A 17,531-nucleotide genomic window follows, 5' to 3' on the forward strand; every position below is an offset into this window, starting at 1 on the left:
TGTGTACGTGTGTGTGTGTGTGTGTGTGTGTGTGTGTGTGTGTGTGTGTACGTGTGTGTACGTGTGTACACGTATACTACTTGGTGTGCTGGTGCCCTCAGAGGCCAGAAGTGGACATTGGATCATTTGAATTTGCAATAAAAGGAAGTTGTGAGTCACTTGATATGGGTGCTGAAGATCAAACCCAGAGCCTGAAATTCCTTTCACCCTTATTGAGTCAGCTCTTCTGCCCTCTACTTTGATTTTTAAAACATAAGAGTAGTTTACAGTAAATGACTATAATCTTAGTACCTAGAAGCTGCTACTGAACCATTGTGAATTTCAGGCTAGCCTTGGCTATAGAGCAATGCTGTCTTAAAACTAAGGTCTGATTTTTTTTTTTTTTTAAGATTTTATTTTTTATTTATTTATTGTATACGAGTACAGTGTTGCTATCTTCAGACACACCTAAAGAGGGCATCTGATCCCATTACAGAAGGTTGTGAGCCACCATGTGGTTCTGGAAATTGAACTTAGGACCTCTGGAAGAGCAGTCAGTGCTCTTAACTGCTGAGCCATCTCTCCAGCGGGTTAGATCTCTTGTACCATCAAGGACAAAATACAATAATTATGTGCTTATTATAAATGATTTAAACTAAGAGAATAAAAAGAGTTAATGAGTTAGAAAGATGGCTCAATAGTTAAGACCATGTAGGATTCTTTTACTGGAACCAAGTTTGGTTCCTGTCTTAGTTACTTTTCTATTGCTGTGACAAAGCACCACAACCCCAAGGCAGCTTTAGAAAAGCATTTGCTTGGGGCTGTGGTTTCAGAGAGTCCACGACCATCATGGCAACAGGCAGGCATTGGAGCAGTAACTTAAAATTTATATCGCAGCCACAGGTCTGAGGCAGAAAGAGAAAGAGAGAGAGCTAACTTGGAATGGATGGTGTGGGCTTTTGAAGCCTCAAACCACAAGGCCTCAAAGTCCTTTTTCAAATGTTCCACCCCCTAGGGACTAAGCACTCAAAACCTGGAGACTGGGGGGTGGGAGGGCATTATCATTTAAATCTCCATAATTCCCAGAATCCTTGTGGGGCAGCCTACTAATGTCTCTGGCTTCTGCACATACATGTACATATAACTAAGATTCTAGCAGAGTGTGTGTGGTACACATTTAATCACACCATTTGGGAGGCAGAGACAGGCAGATCTCTTTGAGGTCGAGGCCAGCCTGGTCTACAGAGTAAGTTCCAGGACAACTAGGGATATATCTCAAAAACAATTGATTTTTATTTTAAAATGAGTCTCTTTCTACTGAGTAACAGCAGAGTTAGTGTTTTCTATTTTTGCTCCAGACAAATGCAGATTTGGGTGTGCTTAGAGCTAACTGGACCATGTGGGGCACATGCAAGTGTTTTTTTTATTTTTGGTTTTGGTTTTTTGAGATGGGTCTCTGAATGCTGGGGCTAGAGCATGCAACACCACACCTGGCATTCAAGTTTGTTTTTAAACAGCAAAATGTGGGCATGCTAAGAGAAAAGACAGATTGTATGCTATCACCATCTTGAGGGGTTTTGATATTTGTATAGATTATTTTCTGAGTCCTTCAGACTTGAAATTGGGGATTAGACAGTCATTGCACACAATGTTCATCCTAAGATGTTTTGTTTTAGACCCACCGTACTCTATCTTTGCCTTCTGCCTCTATTAGACAGCATTTTTGCAGCAAGCCACTGTGACCAGCTTATTGGGTTCTTCTGAGCAGTGGAGTATATTGTAGATTTGTGTTAGGTATACTTCTGGCCCTGGCACATATAGGGCCATTCTTGAGCTTTATCCTATGAGATTGTTGTCTTCCAGAACTGGTCTCTGTACAGAACAAGAGATAGGTCATTTTTCTCAGTCTCACTGGGTCTTGGAGTTGGGGGGGATTTTCTACTTCTAAGAATCAGTTTCTCTGTTTTTTTGTTTTTTTTTTGTTTGTTTGTTTTTTTTTGTTGTTGTTGTTGTTTTTTTTTAAAGTAGCCGTTGATGAGGACAATAAGCCTTTTTGTATCAAGTTACTGACTGTCCTCTGTTCAGTTGGCCTTAGCTTATATATTCTGCCTCAGTCTCCAAGATGTCCTGATACCCATTTTGCTAACTTACTCATGCAGAGTTAGGAATTGAACCAGGTCCTCACATGCAGGGTGTCTGCCACCGAGCTGGTCTATAGCTTCTGCTGTACATTTTAGATGGTTTCAGTCTGAAAAGACTTTTCAGTTCAGCAGATTGTCTTTGAACAGATAGGACCTGGCAGACGAATGGAAACCCCCTCAGGCTTATCCTAAGATATTCTTTACAAGATTACCAGTCTATGTTCTGGACTTTGTGCCTCCACCCATATTTCAGCTACTCACTCTGCACTGTTTCGTCTTTATTATAAACTTATATTTTGCTGCAATGTCTTACCAACAATGTTGTGCTGGACCAGACAGCAATTAGTCCATGGCCTATTGTATGCGTTCTTCTCCCATTGTGACAGGTAGTGGCCTGTTCATGATCCTTACACATGGTTCTTCCAGAGTTCCTTAGATATGCCCATCTACCTGTTCTCAGTAGCTCTCCATGTATTGTGGTCCATAGCGGCCTGTTGTCAGTCCTCCTTCCATGCAGGTTTTACCAAGCCATTATTTTTTATAAACTTCAACTTGACTTCTCTAAAAACACAGATGGAGATGTAAGTTCCTCCCTTGGTAAAATTGGCATGCAAAACTTGTATCACCTCACCATCCCTTTTCCAGGATGCACCTGTTCTTTATCCCCTCATAATTCTACCTTTTAACGTGCTGTTGCTGCCTTTGGCTACAAGTGTGGGCGCCAGCATGTAGGATCACCGCTGACTGGGCATCACACATGGTCACCTTTTGAGCTCCCCTCACCTCAGACTTTTTCTATTTTTAGCCCGAGCTACACTGGAAATTCTCATCCCTGACTTTGTTAAACAGACCTCTGAGGAGAAGCCTAAAGACAGTGAGGAACTGGAGGTGAGTGTGGGGATCTTGTTTTCCTGGGAGCTGCACCTACCGTACATTGCCTCAACCAGATTGCGCACCATGTAAAGGGTATAATCATTATCCTGTAAGAGGAACTCACTGACCTTTGTGAAGACAGGAGAAAGTCTTGAAGAGTTTTACCCCTTCACTTGTATATGTTACATACGTAGATCTATGATGGGAATGAATCTAGCAGTGTATAAGATTGAGATTGTTGTTACAACTATCTAAAATCTTTTAGGATAAATGTGGTTTTATAGCTGTTCGTAGCAAAATAATTTAATCTTGGTTTTAAATTGATTTCTTGTTTGTTCTAATTTTCTTGTGGCCACTGGTCATTTTATTTATTTTTTATTGTTATAAATTTTAAATTTCAGTTCCCTTCTTTGGAATGTCTATTTCCTTGGCTTCCTGGGTTTAATTTGCTTCTGTCACACTTATGACAGGATCTGTAAATTATAAAGTGCTCCATGATTGGTTAGAATTTTGTTATAAGAAAGCCTAGGGCTAGGGCTGTGGCTCAGTGGTAGAGCCGGGCTGGTGTGCCATGCCCAGGGCTCAGTCCCCAGCACTGTGAATGAGCAAGTAGCCAAGGCCCCACTGTCTCAGGGGAGCTGGGTCAGTGAGGCCTCACTCTGCTCACCGAGGTGACGCGCAGGCTGCCATCCTCCGGCTGTAGTGAGCACGCACTGGTGCACTGGAGGAAGCAGGAGTTGGGATTCAGGGGCTTCATGATCTGATAGACTTGCTTCATGATGTCCATTGACTGCATCCCGCTAGAGATCACCATAGAACTCCCTTTCTTGGCTGTCTTTTCCAGATAGGGAAAATCGTTAGTGTCCCCAGATCCAACTTTGAAAAAGGGAACATTCAGTTCATGCAGAAACTCAACTGCCATCTTGTCCATGCCAGAGGCAGTGAAGAAGGTGTCAATCTCTTGCACATAGTTCTGCAGCTCCTTGTACTGGTTGTGGCTGAATTCTAGATGTTTGTGCTCCCTGTATGTCTTCCCCCACGAGTGCTTTGAAGTATTGTTTCTCCAGGGCACTCACTCTTCTGAAACTTAGTGCAGTGGGCTCCACACTCCTTGGTGGTGTAGATCATGCTCTTGGCCACATCTCAGTCTCCTTGGTGGTTCTGGCCGATCTCTGCGATGCTGAAGCACGGGTGCTACCCAGCCAGCGCCTGGGACACAGCTCAAAGCTCCAGCGGCATGGTGCTTACCTGGGCCTGTTCAATTGTCACTGGTCATTTTAAAACCAGACTTTTGAGTCCTTTGAACCCTTTTGTTATCTTTGGATTCTATTATGAAGGAATCCTGGACATTTTTAGGAATTGTGTTGCCTTGGCTTTTCAGGGTTCTTGTGTTTCTACAACTGCGTCTTGCATATCTGTCGGGATAAGTATCTCTTAAATTTATCTAAATGAGATACAAAGGCAGGTAGATCTCTGAGTTTGAGACCAACCTGGACTACATAATTAGTTTTAGGCCTCCAATAACTATATGGTGAGACCCTGTTTCAAAAAACCATAAAAAATTTTTTTTATTTAAATAGACTTTTAAGTTTTATGGGGTTCTTGTTAGTAGAGTCTTGTTGGGTTCTTGGGGGTATGTTCCCCATTTGTACTAAGAAAGAAAGCAGTTTTTCTAAAAACAACAATTCCGTTTTTATATTACATTGATGTATTATTTACTTTGGTGGTTATGTATGTGTGTGGTTACATGCATGCTGTGATAAATGTGTGAAAGGCAGAAGAACAACCCGGAAGAGTGGGTCCTTTCCTTCCGCCATATGCATTCTGGGACTGAAACTCCAGCCCTCAAGCCCATGTGACAAGTGCTTTTGCCATTGAGCCATTCTATGACCCTTAATTACATTTAACTGTGAGGAAAGGAAGATGGTAGTAAAATAAGAAAAAAGAGAAAAGATGTATGGGGTGACAGTCTAAGAAAAAGTCATGGCATGGTCTAGTATGGTATGGGATGGTACTGTATGGGATGGGATGGTACTGTATCGGATGGGATGGTACTGAATGGGATGGGATGGTACTGTATGGGATGGGATGGTACTGTATGGTATGGTATGGCATAGCATGGTATGGGATGGCATGGCAGCGTATGCTTCTAATCCTAATACTTGGGAAGTAGAGGCAAGAGAACAAGAACAAATGTGGGTGCTCAAAGTCAGCTTGAGTTCCATGAAACCTTGTCTCAAATCCAACCAAAAATAAAAATGAAAGAAAGCTTAAGTGATCACACAGGAACACATAGAAAAGTAAGACAATACAAAAGGAAAGAAACAGGAAGGGAACCACATCTTCATTCTTTCTTGCTGAGGATAAGAGAGAGGATGAGTCATTTTTCTCCAGACTGGTTTTATAGGTGAGTGAAGTCCAAAACAATTCAGAAAAGAAGAGCTTTTCTCAAGCTGTATTGTTGGGTTGAAGTCCTGTTATTTAGGCCTAGTTATGCTGGACATGCAAGAGCCTCCCTCAGACTTCTTCTGTTAGCCTAGCTAAAGGATATCCTCGCCCTCTGAGCACCAGAAATCCTCTACCTTGTGGGTTTGTGGTGGGATGGTCTTTTATGTGAATGTGCATGTACGTCTGCACGCACACACACAGAGAACAGCCTCAGGTGCATCTTAGGTGCTCGCCACCTTTTTTTGAGAGTATTTTTCTGGTCTAGAATACCCAGTAGATTGGGTTGCTTGATAAGTTCTAGGGATAAGTCCGTCTTTTCATGCCTACATCACTATCATGCTTGTTCTGGGGATTGAACCCTGGATTTCATGCTTATACAGAAAACACTTTGCCAACTACTTGAGTTGTCTTCCCAGCCTCTGGGGTGGAAAATTTGCCCAGGGGCAGTTGATATTTCTCCACCCTCTGAGAACATCAAAAGTAGTGAGGCCAAAGCAGTCTACACTGTCTAGCCCAAGGGTTCATTTTAACTGCCCTGGCCTCAGTTCTGCTCTGCATTCCACTTGTATTCACACCTAACTAGCTGCCTCTTATTAGCATTTGATTTGCATCTTCCTTATCTATCTGCTCTGGGCTTCAGTCTGATACAGTTGCCATGTACCATTGGTCTGATCCTGATTGACATCCAGTTTCCCAGGTTCACATGCATTCTTTCTCCTTTCCCCTCCCTCCAACCTCTTTGATCCCCACCTCCATTCTTGGGTAGTCAACTCAGCCAGTAGAGAACTTTAAAGTTTGGAGATAGGAAAAAGCAGGATCTTCTCTCCCTAGCTTAATGGTCTATAAGACCTCTCCTGAGATAATTCACCCCCATGCCACCAGTGAGCAAGCTAGGAAATACTTGATACATTCATTTGTGTGTGTGCATGGCAATCATAGGACAACCTGAGAGTTATTTGTCTCCCACTGTGTTGGTTCTGGGGATTGAATGTAGACTGTCAGCTTGGTAGCAGGCACTTTTACCCACTTAGCCATCTTATAGACCTAGATAAAGAACTAGTTGATTAGCTTCCTAGCCCATACTGCCTTTTACCCTTTGTGGCTTCTAGTACGAAACTATTTTGGGTATACAAGTATCACAAATTTAAGCTCATCCTGGACTAGGCAGTAAAACCTGTTTCAAAAAAATAGACCACTAAAGACTGGGGGCGTAGCTTGATGGCAGAGCACTATACTAATGTATATAAAGCTTGGGTTTGATTTCCTGCATTGGAGGGGAGGAAAGAGAAAAGGAAAAACAAACATTGCTTGTTAACCTCTCAGTTTTCTGTGTGTCCGCTGAATAGATTCTCTTCTGCTTTCAAGAAGCTCTGTTTGGCCTTCAGTGGATGAGTCTACAAACAGATGCATGAGTTTATTCCACTTGGGATTTATTTAGCTGCTTTTTGTTTTGTTTTGTTTTGTTTTTTGAGACAGAGTCTCTATTATATAACTGTCTCTGGCTGTCCTAGAGCTCAACTAGATAGACCAGGTTGGCCTTGAACTCAGAGAGATCCACCAGCCTTTGCCTCTTGAGTGCTAGGATTAAAAGCATGAACCACCACTAATTTTTTCCCCCTGAGACCAGGTTTTGATGTGCAGCCTTGGCTGTCTTAGAAGAACTCGATCAGGTTGGCCTCAAACTCGCAGAGATCAGAGTACAGAATTAAAGGCATGTGCCACTACTTTCTGGCTACAAATTTTTATGCTTAATGGCAATTTAATTTGCCCTAAAGCTTTCTGCAACTCTGCCTTATTTTTATTTTTGTTCCCCAGACTGGATAATCTCAACAGACCTCCTTCCTGGTTGCTGATACTTCTTTCGCCTGTTTGAATCCACTCCTTCCCGTGTGTGTGTGTGTGTGTGTGTGTGTGTGTGTGTGTGTGTGTGTGTGTGTGTGTGTGTTTTTTGAGACAATATCTCAGTATGTAGCCTTGCTGTCCTGGAACTCTGTATGTAGATCAGGCTGGCCCTTACCCCCTAGAGATCCCCCTTCCTCTGCCTCCCAGTGCTGGGATGAAATGCATATGCCGTCAGCGGGTAAGAGCACTTCCTATTCTTGCAAAGCACCCAAGTTTGGTCCACCCAAGTTGGTGGGTTACAATCACTGGTACTCCTAGTTCCAGGGGATTCAGTACTTTTGGCTTTACTAGGCACATTCACTCATGTAAACACAATTAAAATTGATAAAAATAAGTAATAAAAAGTAATAAAAGTAGAAGCTGGAGAGGTTATTGAATACTTGGACCTGAATCTCCCCCACCATCCCTCCTTCCAGATCTGATGCTCTTATCTGGCCTTTGTGGTCACTGTGCACATGTGCTACACAGACATACATGAGGTCAAAGCACCCATACATACAAATACATTTTTTTTTTCTTTTCTTTTTTTCAGAGCTGGGGACGGAACCCAGGGCCTTGCGCTTGCTAGGCAAGCGCTCTACCACTGAGCTAAATCCCCAACCCCAAATAAATTTATTTGAGAAAGAATATTAAACTCAGAAGGAAATTCAAGGACAATATATTAGTGTTGCAAAGAGTAGAATTTGGCAGGCAATCTAGAGATCTTACCAGCTACCAGTAGGAGGGGATAAAGGACAGTATACCAGGGGAGAAGAGAGTTTGGTGCCGTGGACCTTTGTCCTTGGTAGGGTGTGTGTCTGTTCATTTCTATCTGCCTGTCAGTGTCAAAAGTTAATAACTGGTGTCTACTTAACTCCTCTGTTTCCTCTTCTTTCAGAGACAAAGCCTCACTGTGTAGCTGTCTTGGTTGTTCTGGAACTCACTATATATGTGTGCACACACACATGCGTATAAATTCAGCATTTATCAAAGATAGGCTATAAATGACTATCTGTACCATCAGTTTACTTTGTGTGCACATGCATATAGGCTTATGTTCATGTTGTGTGTAGATGCCCATGTGGAGGCCAGAGGATAATTTTATGAAGTTAGTTCCCTTATAACTTTCTTTGGTTCCAGGGATAACTAGGTTTATGTGGCAAAGCACCTTTACAATTGAGGCATCTTGTTGGCACTTTCCTTTGGGCCAGTTTAAAATCCTGTTTCTGGTTCATCTCTAACCTGCAGTTTGTTATAAACAGCTATGGATCTTTGCCACTGAAACACCTGTGCTGATATATTTATGCTCTAACCACAGAAGGCCAGCTCTTAAAAATGATTTATTGGCAACATGGAGATGGTCTCTGAAAACTAGTCTCATTTAAATGTAAAACAAAACAGAAAAACATGTTTTTTATAATCTTTTTTTTTTTTTAAGATGGATTTTTTTGTATGCATGTCTGCCATGTGAGTATAGAACCCCTGGAGCTGGACACACAGGCAGTTCTAAGTTGTTCTGCATGGATGCTGGGAAATAAATTTGTGTTCTCTAGAAAAGCTGTAAGCACTTTTAACTGCTGAGCCATCTCTCCACCTCTCCCACCTCCTGTGTGTGTGTGTGTGTGTGTGTGTGTGTGTGTGTGTGTGTGTGTGTGTGTGTGTGTGTGTGTGTGTTTTGTGTGGGTACATGCATGCCACTACACACATGTAGAGTTCAGAGGATCAGTATATAGATTCCAAGGATTGAACTCAGGTTTTCAAATTTGGCAGGAAGTACCTTTACCCACTGAGCTGTTTCAACACTGCCTTATTACTGACTATTGGTCATCGCCATATTTGCCTCAGAGGAAGCTGACAGGGTACCTGCAAAGAAGATGGTTGCAGAGTGACCCTTTATTCCCTTTATTCCTGTTTAGTATCTCCTTTTGCCTTTAAACTGGCTGATTGATTGATTGATTGATTGATTGATTGATTAAGTTTATTTTGTGATGCCAGGGATTGAACCCATGGCCTTGCACCAGCTAGGCATGTACCTTGCCACTGCCCTCTTTAACTGTGAGCTATCTCCAGTCCCTATTGTTATTATAGTTACTCACGCATATGTGTCTGTGTGATTGTATACTGTGTGTTTGTGGGGGTGGAGGGCTGTCTGCAGTAACAAGAAAGTGCTGGATCCCTTTGGAGCTTTAGTTACAGACAGCTATGAGTTGCCCAACATGGGTGCTAGGAGCCAATTTGGTCTTTCAGCCTCTAGGCATGATTTCTTTAATTGTGTGATGTGCGTTTGTTTACGTCTGTGTGTGTGGACCATAGACCATCATTGAATGTCATTTCTCAGACACTGTCCATCTTGTTTATTGACATAGAATCTCTTGCCTGGCCTGGTACTTACCAATTAGATGAGGATGACCAGCCAATAAGCCCTGGCTGTTCTGGAATTCACTCTGTAGACCAGAATTGCCTCAAACTCAGAGAGATCCACTTACCCCTGCCTCATGAGTGCTGGAGTTAAAAGAGTGTGGTGTGTAGTCTCCCAGCCCCCATTAAAGGCATGTGCCACCACAAAGCCTTCCAGTCTATGCTCTTTATGGTGGGCAGTTGGAAGTCTCAGAAACTGTTTCTCTTTCCTGCTCTTCCCCCATATAGGACCTCTATACTTAATAATTTGTATGTCTTCCCAAAGTTAGTTATTGATGTTACTATTTGTTTAGTGATGCTACTATAACAAAGTGTCAAAAACTGAACATATTAAACCACAGAAATTTAGTTGCCTTGGTTCTGGAGGTCAGAAGTTCAAAATAGTGTCAGGCTTGTTAGTTTCTTCTAGATACTGAGCAGAGGCATCTGTTTTCTAGGATGGATATCTTCACGTTTATGCTTTTCCTTGAAGGGATCTCTGAATTTTCTGTTTGTAAAAAACGACTCCTGGGATAAGGGCTAAGTCCTCACATAGGGCCACTTACCCATTCACTTTCTGAGGTACTAAGGGGTGAGACTTCAACTTGTACATTTTGGAGCAGTTTATAGTTCAACTTATAATAATATTTTTCCCAGATAATAATTGCAAAGTATCTGTATTCTTGAGTCTTATCTATCTGTATTTTTATTACATGTCTACTGAGTCAGTTCATTTAGATTATTTGATTATTGGTCATTGATTTCCCTGTACTAGTAGTAGGTCTCTTAGCCTTTGCTTTTTTTTTTTTTCCCGGAGCTGGGGACCGAACCCAGGGCCTTGCTAGGGCCTTGCTCCTGCTAGGCAAGTGCTCTACCACTGAGCTAAATCCCCAACCCCTTAGCCTTTGCTTTTGTTAGTAGTTGGTGGGGGTTTTTTCTTTTATTTTTAACATTTTTTCATATTTTATTAGTTATTTATTTACATTTCAAATGTTATCTATCCCTCTTTCCAGTTTTCCCTCCATAAACCAGTTAACACACAGATCCTGCTCACATTTTATTCCTAGGTTGTCCCTCTATAGCGAGTAATCCTTTGGTTTTATTTGTTGCTACCATGTAAATACAACTTTACTGTTTGTGAATTGACTTTATCTTTCCACTTCCCTGAGTTCATGTATTAGTTCTCATCGTTTTTTCTGTAAGTTTTTTGGATCATCGTTTGTGGTGCTTAGTAAGAAGGGTCCTCCATAGACTCAGATTTTATCCTCAGCTGGTGGCATGGTTTGGAGAGACTTTTGAGTTCATAGCCTTGCCTCTTCCAGTCTACTTTCTCTGCTTCATGCTTACGTTTGCGATATGGTCTTTTAGCTTTCCTGTTCCTGCCACCATTCTTGCCACTTACTACCATGTTCCCCTGTCGCCATGGACTCTTACCTCTCTGGAATTGTAAGCCCCAATAAATTCTTTATTCTATAAGTTGCTTTTTGGTCATTGTGCTTTAACAGCAACAGAAAAGTAATTTATCTGTGTATAGGATTGTGTTGACTATGGTCTCTTATCTTGCCAGTGTGGATGTGTGAACCTAATTGTTCTGGCTATTGTTGAATAGAAATGGTGATAGTAAAGGTGCTTGTTCCTCATCTCAAAGGGTAGCATCCAGTTTTTACTACTGAGTGTGATGTTGACTGTGGGGTTCTTATACTAATTATTTATTGGGTTGAGAAAGGTCTTCTCTGCCCCTGTCGATCATTTTTAATCTGAAGCACTGTTATTTCTGTTCGACATCTTTCTTTGTACCACATCTGTGATCATATTTATGGTTTGATATTTTTATTTAATTTGTATAGTTAATTATATTGATTCTTTTAAAGCATGAATCCCTGAAATAGTCCTACTTGGCATGGTATATATTCCTTTCTTTGTATTGATAGTTTCCATTTGTCGACTGTGTGTGTTTCTGTCTCTGTTTGCATATGAGGGATAATTTTTAATTTTTATGCATGTGTGGGTGTGTGTGCACGCACACTACAAAAGACATGTAGAAATCAGAGGACAACTATGTTCTTCCCTTCTACCTTTATATGGGTTCTAGGGATTGAATTCAAATTGCTTGCTCAATAAGCACTTTCTTCATTAAGACATCTTGCTTACTTCTTGTTTGTTTGAGATAGGGATTCACTATGTAGTGCTAACTAGCCTGGAACTTGCTAGCAAATCAGGCTGACCTTGAACTTGCAATATAGACCAAGGCTGGCCTTGAACTCACAGAAGTCTACCATCTGAGTGCTGGAATTAAAGGTATGTTCTGCCAAGATCAGTTTGTTATTTGTGACAGGGTCTAGGTACATTGCTCAGGCTGGCATGGAATTGAGGATTCTCCTGCCTTATTCTCCTGAGTGATGGGCATATAGACATGCGTATGCCATTGTGATACTCTTTCCTGTTTGTGTTTGCCAAGGTTACTTAATGTTGTGTAGGCTTTGATTGGTTTAGTTTTGTACTTTTTTCTGGTGTTATTATGGTACAGGTAGCATCATAAGCTAAGCTATGAAGTATTCTCTTTGAGTTTGTATAGAATTGATATTTTCCTCCTTAAATATGGAGTGGTCATTATCAATGAAGTCATCTGGGCCTCAAGATTTCTTAGTGGGATAGTTTATAACCACAAATTTGACTGTCTTGAGTGGATATTGCTGAAGGCTGTTTCAGATGTCTGATTTTCAAGATGCTGTTTCTCAGTATCTAGATTGTAGTTTGTGTTTTCTTTTGGTTTTTGGGGGGAGTGTCTTGTTTTGTTTTTTAGATATGGGAGCAGAGAAGGCAGGACATTGAGACAGGGTTTCTCTGTAGAGCCTTAGGTGTCCTGGAACTCACTCTGTAGAACAGACTGACCTTGAACTCAGATCTGCCTGCCTCTGCCTCTGCCTCTGCCTCTGCCTCTCTGCCTCTCTGCCTCTCTGCCTCTCTGCCCCTCTGCCCCTCTGCCCCTCTGCCCCTCTGCCCCTCTGCCCCTCTGCCTCTGCCTCTGCCTCTCTGCCTCTGCCTCTGCCTCAAGTACTGGGATTAAAGGCTTGTGTCACCATCACCCAACTTACAGTTTTTCATGGACTGTCCATGAGCAACTTGTTCTTTGTCATCTATGAGCTCTGGGCACTCCAGTCTCCAGGCTGTCTTTCAGGAATACCAATGATTATCTGTAGGTCACTTTGTCATTTGATTGCACTTGAGAGACTCTCCAGAGATGCTTGCTGTGGGCTTTCTGCTCAGAGTTTTATACTAGACACAGACATCTTTGTGCTTCTGAGTATATGTTCTCCAGTGAGGATGCTCAGGTTCTTCCCTGAAGAAGTTGGGGCTGGGAATAAGCTGGCCATCTCTCTGCTGTGCCCTGATGGTCAGGTATTAACAACTTGGTAGAACAGGGTTATATTGGCTGAGCATAGCACATGTTGCTAATGAGTTGGCTTCCTTACTGGTTCTTGTAGTTCCAGGTCTAACTCTTGATGAGGGTGGGTAGCTTCTCTACATTTGAAGGCAGTTTGAAAGAAGACAGTATAACCAAACTATGACAGTTGGAGTTCATGTCTTGACTGGACTCTTCATGTAAGAATTTCCTCTACAGTGTTGTCACTGGAGCAGTGCAAACACAGAGGAAAATTGTTCATGTGTCGTTCTAGAGAGGTCTTGACTTAGTTTATTCATGTGACCCAAGATCTGGGCTCTAGGGCTCTGTAGACTACTAACCTATTGGGCTGGTGAGAGATTTCCCCCTCCTAGCAGATCCTATGCCTGGTGGGCCCCAGTGTTTCATGTTTGTTTCAAGCTCTTTGTTTCTATTTGCTTGTCAACTGAAAAGTTTATCTTCCTGGATATTCTGGTTTGGGTTGTGTTATGTCTCTGAAAAGGATCCATGGAGGAGCTAATCTCTATCTAGTACCTCAAAATGCGGCCTTACTTTGTAACCAGGTTGTTATAATTTATTGACATGTGGTTGAATAATGTGACTGACTTTCTAGAGGGGGGAAACAAAGAAAACATAACTGAGTATCGATTGACTTGCTGTTCTCATAAGCCATTGGAACTAGGCCATCAGGAACTGTATCTTCCCATGTAGTCTCTGTAGGGGAAGTAGAGCTTTGCTGACCACCTTGAATTTTTACTTCTTGCCTTTAGAGTTGTAAGAAGGCACACTGGTTGCCAAAAGTCACCCAGGTTATGGTACAGATGTCTGTTGCTTAGATGATCTACTCATGAAAACCATATAGAGTGTACTTACACAAACTGGGATGACTCTAATGTTGCTAGGCTATAAAAATCTGTGGAACTATCTTTGAGTATGTGATCCACCATCCACTGGTAGATTTATCAGTACATGGCTGTACTGTTTCTGCAGCCCATCCCAGAGGTAGTCTGTGCTATAGCGTGAGCTGAGCTGTTTGGCAGTCTTCTGTTCACTGAGTACAGGGTCAGTCAGGGAAAGTTCTGTTAGCTACTTAATTCTGAGCCTTTATCCTTTGTCCTATGCATTTCATGGCTGTTCCTCCTATCTATCCCCATCCTACCCGAGCCTTGCTGTAAAATTTCTCTCCCTACATGCCTTAGTTACTTTTCTATTGCTCTGACAAAACACTGTGACCAAGGCAACTTAGAGAAGAGTTCATTGGGTCTTACAGTTTCAGAGGATTAATCAATCCACAACCATCATGATGAGAGGTATGGTGGCAGGCAGGCATGGTGTTCAAGAAGGCTAAGAGCTCACATGTCCTCTGCAAGCAGGAGGCGGGAGAGGAAGAGAGAATGAATCTAACTAGGAATGGGCCCACTCCAGTGACAGGTCTTCTCCAACATGTCCACACTTCCTAATCCTTCCTGTATATTCCATCATCTGACAGGGATGTCTAGAGTATGGACGGCAGGCTTTATTGTCTGAGGGAAACACAGTGTGGCACAACTATAAAGGTATGAACCTGTGTGGGATTCATGAATATGTGCTTTGTGTTTTAGTATTTTAACCACATCAGTATTGAGGATTCGCGAGTCTACGAGCTGACAAGCAAGGCTGGGCTGTTGTCTCCATATCAGATCCTCCATGAGTGCCTTAAAAGGTAGGGTAAGCCGCACCTCTATTAAGAATCAGGTCACGAAGCTCCTCTGGAATATCTCAAAACTTTACCTGGCTGTTTGTCCCAAGGTAGAGAGAGTCATTATCTGTTTGCCTGGGTATACAGAAGAGCCTTGGCTCTGGCTGATAGGTGAGCCCTGGATAATTGGAATTAGTGTGTGGAGAACCTTCCATAGTCTGTTGAACATCCAGGGAGGTATTGGGGTTTTCTTTGAAGAGCCATTAATGGACATGGTTACTATAGTAGCCCTCCCCAGAAGTTACCATGCATAAGCATCATCCACTAATGTCTTGTCATCTTTGTTTTTTCCTAAAAGAAACCATGGCATGGGTGACACATCCATCAAGTTTGAAGTGGTTCCTGGGAAAAACCAGAAGAGCGAATATGTTATGGCATGCGGCAAACACACAGTGCGCGGGTGGTGTAAGAATCTGTCTCCTCCCCTGCTTCCCTCATAGACTGGCATGTTTTCAGAGGACTGCTGGGGTATGGCTAGCATTTTCTGATATGAGGGTGTGTAGCCTGCTCTGACAGTCATTCTAAGTACCAATTTTGTGTGCTGGCTATTACACCTTCATCTGAAACTAGATAGGTGGTCATCCTGCTTGCAGTCTCCCTCCTGCTCCATTGTTGCTGTTATTACTTCTGACCAGCCTATCTCTGGTGGAATGAGGGGACTGCTTTCCTGAGGAGCTGACTGGTGCCTCCTGATGGCTATCCATCTCTCTGCAATCCTCCTGATGGCTATCCATCTCTCTGCACTCCTCCTGATGGCTGTCCATCTCTCTGCACTCCTGTATTTGGTCTCTGGCACCACCTTCCTCTGCTTTTATATCTGACATGGTTGCTTAGTAAAAGCCAATATAAAATTAGGCCTGGTGGAGAATTCAAGTAGTTCCAGCAGGAGAATCATGTGAAGATGTGAGTTTAACACTAGCTTGAACAACACTACAAGTAAAGTGTGAGTGTGTGTATTCTGCAAGCTCACATTCAAACCTGGATGTTTCCACTTAAGGCTGAGTGAATCTCTGAGCGTGGAGAGCTCTCCTGGCTTAGAGTATCCTTCGTATGGAGGCTGCACCCAGACACCTACCCTCAGGAGCCATAAACTTTAGGAGGCTTTGTAGCTGGTGCTCATTGTGTTGCAGGAAAGCGAGGGGGAGTAGGCTGGTGGAAGGAAGGAAATTTTGTGTCTTAGCTAATAGCTTTCCTACAAGTCCTTACTTGGATCTCCTGAGAGCTGCTCAATAGGGTGGTCAGTTTCTGGGTCAAGGTCTCAGGACTCAGGACTGAGTCATGATATCTAGCGGAGTAACAAAACACCATTTACTCTCTTGTGGAATGAGATTTCCCTAGGTACCCAGGAAAGATTCTCCTGTCTTCTCACCTTTGTTTTTTCTTCCTCACAGGTAAGAATAAACGAGTTGGGAAACAATTAGCATCTCAGAAAATCCTTCAGCTGTTGCACCCCCATGTCAAGAACTGGGGGTCCTTGCTGCGCATGTATGGTCGTGAGAGCAGCAAAATGGTCAAGCAGGTAACCAGACTGTCATGTCTTCTGGCAGTTGCTCTGCTTCCCTGTTTCTTGCTTTGGCTTGGGGCTTGCTGTCAAGATCAGTCTCAACAGCACTACTTGTAATTATAACTGTCTCTGCTTGACTGTGCCAGTGATTGTGTAGGCCAAGGGTGGGAGCAGCCAAGCCACATTTTCCTCTTGAATTTGCCAAGCAGTTAAGTATGAGGGCATTCCTAGACTAGCAGGTCTGACAAACCAGACATAGATATAGGCAGTGAACACTACCTGGTGTTGAATTATGCGAAGGCTTGGGAACCGTACCAGTCCTGTGGCAGTCCTCAAGACTGTATCCTTGTTTAGTTGAAGATTTTCAGTGGCTTAAAGAATATGGGTATTGTCTGTTTTGTTTCTGAGGTTTTTGCCTAAATCTCAGAATTTAAATCACTCTCCAAACCTAATGGCTATGGGAAGTACTGGGAAGTGGTGTTGGGTAGTAATGGAGCCAACCCAGTTGCATCACCAGCATTTGTGACTTCCCCTACTGTATGCCGAAACTACCTGGATCTTTAGGACCTGATCATTTAAAGGAGTATAGGTGGAGACCCTGAAGATTGTGCTGTGGACCCTTGAGCTACCTGCTTTGAGCTGAGCTGAGCTGAGCTAATTTTCTGGAACAACACATTACCCCTTCAATTTCCCCAAGGTTTAGGCTTGGCCTTGTCCTTGCTCAAGGCAGGAGCCCAGGAGCCACATGGAGAACATAATCGTATAAGACGACTTCTCTCTTTTTTCTGATTCCTCTCCCTCCTATTGCTGGGGTCCTACCTGGGTCGTTGTACAGGCGAAACAAGGACTGTACCACTGAGTTGCATCTTTAGCGTGAACAGAAGCATTTTTCATGAGTTGAAATATAGGTGTACAGTGTTTGCTGTACATAGTCTGTAGCTAAGACAGAGAGGGAACATTGCTGCCACCATGGGCATAGATTTCTTTGAACTGGAGAGTGAATGGCCCTTGTCTGGCACAGGAGATCTGGCATTCTAAGACATAGTGAGCATCGTTGGCTATTGCCTCCAAGCCAAGAAGGGGAAAGAACCGAAGAGAACAGTAGGGCAGGCTGTTTGGCTGTGTTATATCTCAGTTGGCTTCAGCTATGACCTTGCCGCTGTCAGG

At 42.8% G+C, this 17,531-nt stretch overlaps 1 protein-coding gene and 1 pseudogene across 4 annotated transcripts in view; one reads left to right on the forward strand and one right to left on the reverse strand.

The window, feature by feature from the left end:
• Positions 1-17,531, forward strand: part of Dgcr8 (DGCR8 microprocessor complex subunit) — a 32,602-nt gene that overhangs the window by 12,050 nt on the left and 3,021 nt on the right. For all 4 annotated transcript variants that reach the window (XM_006248606.5, XM_039088082.2, NM_001105865.1 and 1 more), the window contains 4 exons: positions 2,926-3,008; positions 14,724-14,824; positions 15,159-15,265; positions 16,252-16,379. In XM_006248606.5, coding sequence (XP_006248668.1) covers positions 2,926-3,008; positions 14,724-14,824; positions 15,159-15,265; positions 16,252-16,379 — 419 coding nt within the window. The remainder of the gene's footprint in view (positions 1-2,925; positions 3,009-14,723; positions 14,825-15,158; positions 15,266-16,251; positions 16,380-17,531) is intronic.
• On the reverse strand, positions 2,996-11,108 carry LOC134481040 (sialic acid synthase-like; annotated as a pseudogene).

Source organism: Rattus norvegicus, chromosome 11, assembly GCF_036323735.1.
Source record: "Rattus norvegicus strain BN/NHsdMcwi chromosome 11, GRCr8, whole genome shotgun sequence".
Classification (NCBI taxonomy): Eukaryota; Metazoa; Chordata; class Mammalia; order Rodentia; family Muridae; genus Rattus; species Rattus norvegicus.